Here is an 8130-nt window from a genome sequence, read left to right on the forward strand (position 1 = left end):
ATATTACTTTTAATTCCACAAAATTTTAACATACATTTTGTCATTTTCATTGTAGATAGGGTTATGAAGAAACATACAATATACATTAATAACTAACTAGATTAAGAAGGAAATCATAATGATTAGTGCTAATACAACAAGTGAAGTTACAATGATCTTCACCCTCTTCCCACATTGCAGTCGATCTCTCTCTCTAATTATTGATAACCGCCCTGAAATCACTTGTTTGTAGTGATCTGGAAGAGGTGGGTCAAACCACCTAAAAAATTGCAAGAATTGTTTCGACCATAATTTGAGCACCCATAAAACCTTCTTCCTGGATTTGTTGGCCTCCAAGTGATGCAAAACTTAACTTCAACTCCACAATGACAAAATATAGGACTTTTCATCATTTTTACAGTCTGGAAAACAAAAAAAATATAAATGGAGCTTCGAATTTTAGAAAATGAAGGAATGGAGCTTCATATTCTATATAATGGAGGAATAATATATTTTACAAGGAATGACTAAGAACCCACTTAAATATAATTCATTTTGCACTATTGGGCGTTGGGAACAGGCTGATTAGGACCAAATGACGCCACGTGGACATGATCAATGGTCAAATATGATTATTAATTAACAGAAAACGAGTTTAAATGTTCAAATAAAAAAGTGGCAAGACGCTTATTGAATTTCTAAATTTAATTGATTTGTAGCTCCCCGCGAACGTTTTTAGCCCGAAGGGCAGAACTGTCATTGCGAGCTCTCCTTTATAAGCACTCGTTCCTCTTCTAAGAAACGGGACAACAAGAATCAGAGTTCACTGCTCAGTGTCTCTCAAGAAGAGCACAACAAAAGATGAAAAGATTTTTCCAACCAATTGAAAAAGACGGGTCTTTCAAAAAGCCCACTCTTTCTTCTGTCAGCGAACAAACAACAGAAACGATTTCTGAGAGTGCTGCTGCTGAGAACAAGAAAGAGCCAACAAAATTCTTGACTTGGAATGCCAATAGCTTTCTTCTTCGTATCAAGAATAACTGGACCGAGTTCACCAAGTTCATTGAGAGTCTTGATCCTGATGTCATTGCCATACAGGTTCTACAATTTTGCCTTTATTTTTGTGCTGCTAAGTGTTTATTAATGTCTAATTGCTTTGCCATTGTGATTATCTATGTTGCGCTTGTCCATGAATCTTCATTTAGAAAAAAAAGGTATTTTATTTTTGGACAATTTATTGTTGATACACCAAGGAAGCCGAGAAATTTAGGATATTTTTTGTCATCAAGCTGGGTAAAGAGGGTGCTAATATACATAATAACATGGTAATAGTGAATAAGGTCGATTATAACTCAAAAATGTAAGATTATGCATATGATGAAAGAAAATTCTGTTAGTTAATGAGTTATTTCAATGCCTAATTTGCAATAAAACGGAATAATTCCTTTACCAAAAAGCAGTCCAACAGTGAAAAAACGATAGGAAAGATATTAGAGTAAGTGTTGCAAACTGGAAACAAGAGCTTGATGACCAAAGAAAAAAAACTTATATGATCTCAAACTGTGGGTATCTTCTTTTGACAGATTAAATGAAGTTACTAGTTGTGCTCTTATTTTGATTATTGCATCCTTGTTTCATGTTACAATACATATTTGTGGTTAAGGTTAGCTGCTGACCAGGTAGCTTCTTTTGTTTTCACTCTCTTTGTTTATTGCTTCTTCTCTTTTATTTATTGAGATATACATTTGAACCTTTGTTCTGAATTCGGTATTTGATTCTTGTAGGAAGTTATTTTGTATTATTTATAATTGGTAGGAATGCCAATCTAACCGCTTGTTGGTGGTAGGAAGTAAGAATGCCAGCAGCTGGTTCCAAAGGCGCACCTAAAAACCCAAGAGAGTTAAAAGATGATACCAGCTCTTCACGTGAAGAAAAACTGGTAACTGTTGGTGTTCATTTTAGTAAAGTAAATTGGATGCAGCACACATATCTCTTACACTATCTCAAATGGTCCTAAATTCGATGCTTATTTTTTGGTTTCCTTAAAAATTTCATTTCAACTTGTTTACTGTGACTTAGGTGGAAGACAGGATACCATTAGTCGATATTGAGAAAACTATTTGTCGTTCACTTCTTCTTGTGTGATAACAAGGTAATGGTACTTCTTCACTGGGTTTTATTTTCCCATCATGCAGGTGGTCACACGAGCCTTATCAAGTCCACCGTTTAAAAATTATAATGTTTGGTGGTCGCTTTCGGACTCAAAATATGCTGGAACTGCATTATTCATCAAAAAGTGTTTTCAACCAAAGAAGGTTTCCTTTTCACTTGATGCAACAGGTGCCCATTAGTAGATAATTATTTTTTGAAATGATTACTTTTTAAAATGGAAAATCATGATGAAGATTACAAAGCATTTTTAATTTTTACATTAAATACAATGAAACAGCTCTTGGTTCCCCAGGAGATTCACACAATGGTGAAGCTTTTTTTCTTTATGAAAAGAACCCTTTATAGTCCTGACAATTGAGTGGAAATTACCAGTGGAGGAGTAAAATAATTTATATCAATCAATTGCTGCTTAAATGAGATCGGCTTGCTAACTGTTGGTTAAAGAGGTTATTTTCTGGGATATTCTATCATATTCTGCGGAAGTCCTTCGGTCTATGATGTTCATCTGGTTTAGAGGAAAAAGAAAAGAAACTTGGAAGCACTAGCAATTTGTTTCTCTAGTTGGACAGTACTTTCAACCAGGCAATTTCAAGTCCACCTCTTTTCCTTGCTAAATTGGTGCGATGAGGATTACCCTTTTACTTTATTCAGTTTTCCTTTTTTCTAAACGAGCTGAAAATTATAGAGATTGAAATGTCTTTGGTTGCCTTCTGCTAAAGGTTGATGGCACTGTATTGTGCAGCTGCTTGATATGATTTTACCCATATAGCTAATAAAAAGATGTATGCTTATCCAGTGTAGGTCTCATTGGAATTTGCTTTAGAAGCCTGTTCCTAGTCGCCGCGCACATGGTGAACTTGGTAGCTTAAGTGGATCTTCAAAGAAATGAAAGGCATTATGTAATTAGGCATAATATTCATGTGCTTCGAGGACGTCTTTGCCAACTTCTTGCAATACTGTATTTGTGATAATAACTTTCTTTTTCATTGCCCCCCCCAACACACACACACACACGGAAAAAAAAAAAGAATCAAATAAATAATTACAATATTGCAGGTTAGTGACTGAGGTATCGTTGTTGTTGTAATTACAATAATTCAGGAGACACAAGTAACATTTTACTAGTAGGCTTTCTATATAGGATTATTATCATGTTTATGTCTGGAAATAGTACTTAAAAGTAAAGAAGATTTCGATCACTTTTTGCGTGTTACAAATCTGACATCTTAACTTATAATAAGCTCCAGTCTTGAAAATGTGTGGCCAACAGGAATCATGCAGCTATAAGCTAAATCTTTCAGTTATTTCTAAACATAGTGAGACACTTACAGCAATTTGACTTGTAGTGCTTCTCTCTCTGTCTCCCCCCTTGCCCCTTCTCTTCCCTATTTGCGATATAATGTGCTTGATCCAACTGGCTAAAGCCAATAATAAGCTTGACAAGTGTTTGTATTCTTAGGTTCTAAGCATGAACCAGATGGTCGAGTTATTTTGGCTGAATTTGAGACATTCCGAATATTAAACACATATGTGCCAAACAATGGGTGGAAAGAAGAGGAATCTTCATTTCAGAGGAGAAGAAAATGGGATAAAAGAATGCTCGAATTTGTTCTCGCAACTTCAGATAAACCCCTTATTTGGTGTGGTGATCTTAATGTAAGGTACAATTCTGTTTAGAATTTATATATTTTTAATTTAGTATGTGTTATTTATGTACTTGTCGTACTTGATTACATAATTCTTTTTCTTTTACCTTATTTTTTTCTTTTCCCATTCTTTTTTCCCTTTATTTTATCTTTGAAGAAGTGAGGATTGTTGGATTTGCTAACAAATTTCATCAATATTCTTATAGTCTTAGTCAAAAGGATGAGTTGTTTCTTGATGTTATATATCCACAAAGCTGTCAAGTTATAATGCTTCTGATCACTTGCAGTTTCATTACTTTTTTACTTTTTACTGTAAAAATGACACTAAATCATACTTCCATAATTTGTTCAGCAAATTTCTCTGATACTCATCCTTTTTCTTTAATGTCTCCCCTGCAGTCATGAAGATATTGATGTAAGTCATCCAGAATTTTTCAGTGCGGCCAAGCTCAATGGTTATATTCCACCAAATAAAGAGGTAAATGCTATCGTGACGTCAATATTTTCCTATTGTCAATCAACACTGTATATATTAATTAATGAATACTACAATGACTTCATCATTCTGGTGCTTCTATATCCCCTTTCCTCGCGAAGACTGACTAGAATTCTTTTTCTTTCCCACCGTTTGGTTGTAAATCCTTGCTCCTGAATTGTTAAGCTAGGCGCTTGAGAGAATCAGGTCAAAGGAACTCGGCAAAATGATCCCGTAACTTCGGGAGTAGGGGTGCTCTCACTAATAAACCCGATTATACCAATAATCCAGTTGTTGAATCAAGCCGGACCTGTAGTAATCTCTGGCAGGCAAAACATTTTCTGTAAAAACATTTACACTCAAGAAAAATGACTAGTTAAAAACCATTTGCTCTTCTCGGAAATATAATCAATAGAAGTTCCACTAAAATATAATTTCTTGTTTGTCTAGTATTTGATACGTATTTGATACTTTTCAGTTGTCTGTATAAAAAATATTACAACTAGAAATATAAGCTGTAATCTTCGGTATGAATAGCCCATGATTTTGGATGGATAGCATGTTTGCGAGATAGATGTCTTACTGAAAAAACAACAGACCCTCCAAAAGGGTTTTTCTATAAGAAGAAAAGCAATCTGATGGTGCTTGGCAACATGTACTTATGTTGTTGAATTTGCTTTCCTACTTTGCTGTTCCTCCTGTTATGCTAAATTTTACAGGGTATGTTGGAAACAGAATCCAGTAACTCCTGGATGAGATTGAAGCAGGACTTAGAAAATTTAAGTTGCATTCATCAGTCATCTTGTGCTTATGTCTAACATTCTGACTTTAACTTATCATACAGGATTGTGGTCAACCTGGATTTACCCTGTCTGAGAGGAGGAGGTTTGGTGCCATATTAAAAGAGTACGTAATTCAATTCATACTCCTGAATTGCTTAAAGAAGTCAGATATGATTGTGCCACATGAGTTAATGATTTGTTGTCAGTTATGATTGTTGTGATACAATCAATCCACTTATTCGATAATGGAAAGCGGTTATCACTCTTTAGGGATTATATATTCACTTTATGTTGGTATATTTGTAACACTGCAATACTATATCTGCTATTCTTTTTCTCCTCTTCGCTCTTTGCTAATGCTATACATCACTAATGCTTCTTTTAGTATTACCCGTGTAACAAATGTCACCATTCCATTAAGAAATATTTTGAAATTTTTCATCTTAGCTGAAATTAAGGTCAAGGGCATCAGATACCTTTAGATTGTTCACATTTCAAAACTATACAATTCAGGATTGGGGTGGGGGGGGGGGGGGACTGATGAATTTGGTGGAAGTCTATTAGGAAAAAGACAATAAGAAAAGAACATTACAGGAAAGAAACAAACTAATGCCTTTGAGGTTTCCGTTGGACCCAGTTGGACAGAATACAGAACTCCATTGCGCCACATTTTCCAATTTGTCGGAAGCTGCTATTTATTGGAATCATTTTCACCTGCCCCTTTCTCTTACTTTCATTTTTTTGTGCAAATTTTATAATACCCTCGCAATAGGAATTTGTGAACCATGTGCTGTACACTCTCTGTACGCCTATCTCCGGTTCATTTTTCGTTGAAGTTTGTAGAAAAAGTTGCAATAGGGATCTGCGAACCACTTAATATACTTTTTGAGGTTCTACCAGGAAGATGTTAAACAAAGAATGGTTTTGATAACAAATTAGGAGCCTATTGGATGCCTTGCAATAAATAACTTGCTGGAAAGAGTAATTTTATTACGTTAAGCAACATGGTGAGAATGAGTTCAGAAATTGGTGGAGCTTTGAGTTTTTGTAATTGAAAGAATATGCAAGCAAATTGAGTACTTTTTCCTTGGCAAGGAAGTAGATCTGGCTATATGGTCTAAAATCTCAATTTGTTCAGCTTTTATATTTAGAAGCAAGCGAATTAAGTACCCTGTCTTAGATAAGGAAGTCTGCATTAGCTCTCTGGTCACCCTTTGTTTTCCTTGTTGGTGTTCTTTGTGGCTCACCTTCCTCTGTCTATTGCAGATATTGAACTTTTAGATGTGTTGTTTACGAATTTATAATCTAACCGCTGATCTGAATCAAATTTAAATGATGGTTAGTGATAGAAGCATGTCTGAAGCTCTCATGATTGCATAATGTTGTTCAATATCTTGTGTCACTATGTGATGAAGCTGATGCAAGATTAATTCAGAAGAAGTGATCACTTGGGAAAAACTTAAACTTGTTGCAGAAGACAAAACCACTTGATAGTGAGAAATACGCTGAAGTAGATTATATGGAATTTGAACTCGTAAGATGCAGATATTTAGTCTCATGAATCTATTTCTTTCAAGTTAATCTTCCGTTGGATAAAAACTGTAGTGTATTGTCATTCCATTGACTGGTTGTGTACTGTTATCTGATATTCCTATTTCTCAGAGGAAAGCTAGTGGATGCATATAGATTTCTTCACAAGGACAAGGACATGGAATGTGGCTTCTCGTGGTCGGGAAATCCTGTTGGGAAGTAAGTTATTTTAGAGTACTGTACTTGTAAGTGATTTCCGTGGAAACATGCTCAAGTAAAAGGATTAGTTTGTTCTACCACTTCCTGTTATTTGTTCTTGCTTTTTGTCCGTTGTTGAGACTGATGGTCCTGATGATAATGTTATTGTTACTTGCAGGTATCGTGGGAAAAGGATGAGAATAGATTACTTTATTGTCTCTGAGAAATTGAAAGATAGGATCGTTTCATGCGAGATGCATGGACGAGGGATCGAATTGGATGGTAAGTTAATCTCAAAATGAACAATACATGAACCTAATGGCTACCAAGAAATTGCCAAAAAGAAGTTAATTTGTGACCTCAAAACATTTAATGTCCTATGATCGTCATAAGTATATCATTTAAGTAGATTTTACTTCTTCATGTTTAGGTCTAATCCAGAAACTGAAATGAATAGTAGGATCTCATCCTTCCTGCTCTAAACCAGTAGCTTTTGTTTGGAGTTTAACTTGTGCGATACATACCTATGATCTGGTAGGAATGGAATTTAAGACTCAATAACATCAGCGTCTTTAATGTATCAGAAACATGTATTAAAATCTTACGTGCAGCTCGCTTTATTGTCATAAACTGTGTTTTTTCTTCTTCATGCATGTTATTTTGCCGCGCTTTATCCTGAGTATCTAAAGGTTAATATCTTGTTCCAATGATAGGTTTCTATGGGAGTGACCATTGCCCGGTATCCCTTGAACTTTCTGAGGATGCAGATACCAAACGAGTTTGAAATGTTTATGTTTTAAGATCAAGTGCTCAGTACTATTTCATGCTTTACAGTACTTGCTGATCTAATTAGGCTAAATTGTGTGCCTTACATTAGGGCTATTAGGCTAATTGTTTCAGACCAATTGCTCACTTCTTGGTTTATGAACGAATGACGAGCTTCGGAGCACTATTGGTGAATGGTCTCCTTTAATTTTAGTGTGAAAATTTCTTAGTTTTCTTTTTTCTTCCAAATTTACACAGATTAAAAACTTTACAAAAGTTATTCTTAAATTGCAACTTTTATAATTAAAGATATTTTTAGAAAATGTCTGAAAAACGGTGGGGAGAAAACGTTTAAGTTTTTATTTATAATATCATTTAAAATGAAATAGAGAGCATTAGTTTCCTCTTGTTTCTTTTCCATTTCTCTTTTCCTGTGTGTGTCTTTTTTTCTCTTTTCTTTTCTTTTGGTAACACAAAATTCCTAGTTTTTATTCTCAGTTCTTTTCTTTTCTTTTCTTTTCTTTTCTGAGTCGTATCCTAGTTTAGTTAATTTATTCATTATTTTTATTTTATTCCAGTGGAG

The 8130-nt window shown here is 34.7% G+C and overlaps 1 protein-coding gene across 1 annotated transcript; it reads left to right on the forward strand.

Annotated features, from left to right (window-relative positions):
* Positions 1 to 774: 774 nt before the first annotated feature.
* LOC104106346 (DNA-(apurinic or apyrimidinic site) endonuclease) lies at positions 775 to 7742 on the forward strand. The gene is made up of 9 exons (XM_009614872.4): positions 775 to 1077; positions 1826 to 1918; positions 2175 to 2319; positions 3611 to 3812; positions 4197 to 4275; positions 5117 to 5178; positions 6717 to 6803; positions 6961 to 7064; positions 7496 to 7742. The coding sequence occupies exons 1-9, from the start codon at positions 841 to 843 to the stop codon at positions 7564 to 7566; spliced, it is 1080 nt and encodes a 359-aa protein (XP_009613167.1). The 5' UTR covers positions 775 to 840; the 3' UTR covers positions 7567 to 7742.
* The last annotated feature ends 388 nt before the right edge of the window (positions 7743 to 8130 follow it).

The sequence above is a fragment of the Nicotiana tomentosiformis genome, chromosome 3 (assembly GCF_000390325.3).
Source record: "Nicotiana tomentosiformis chromosome 3, ASM39032v3, whole genome shotgun sequence".
In the NCBI taxonomy this organism is placed as follows: domain Eukaryota; kingdom Viridiplantae; phylum Streptophyta; class Magnoliopsida; order Solanales; family Solanaceae; genus Nicotiana; species Nicotiana tomentosiformis.

Bases quoted from the DNA above. Each gene is read 5' to 3' on its own strand.
- LOC104106346 (XM_009614872.4), top strand. From the start codon at position 841: ATGAAAAGATTTTTCCAACCAATTGAAAAAGACGGGTCTTTCAAAAAG. The intron at 1,919-2,174 runs GTAACTGTTGGT...CCCATCATGCAG, and splicing joins CTTCACGTGAAGAAAAACTG to GTGGTCACACGAGCCTTATC. The intron at 7,065-7,495 runs GTAAGTTAATCT...TTCCAATGATAG, and splicing joins ACGAGGGATCGAATTGGATG to GTTTCTATGGGAGTGACCAT.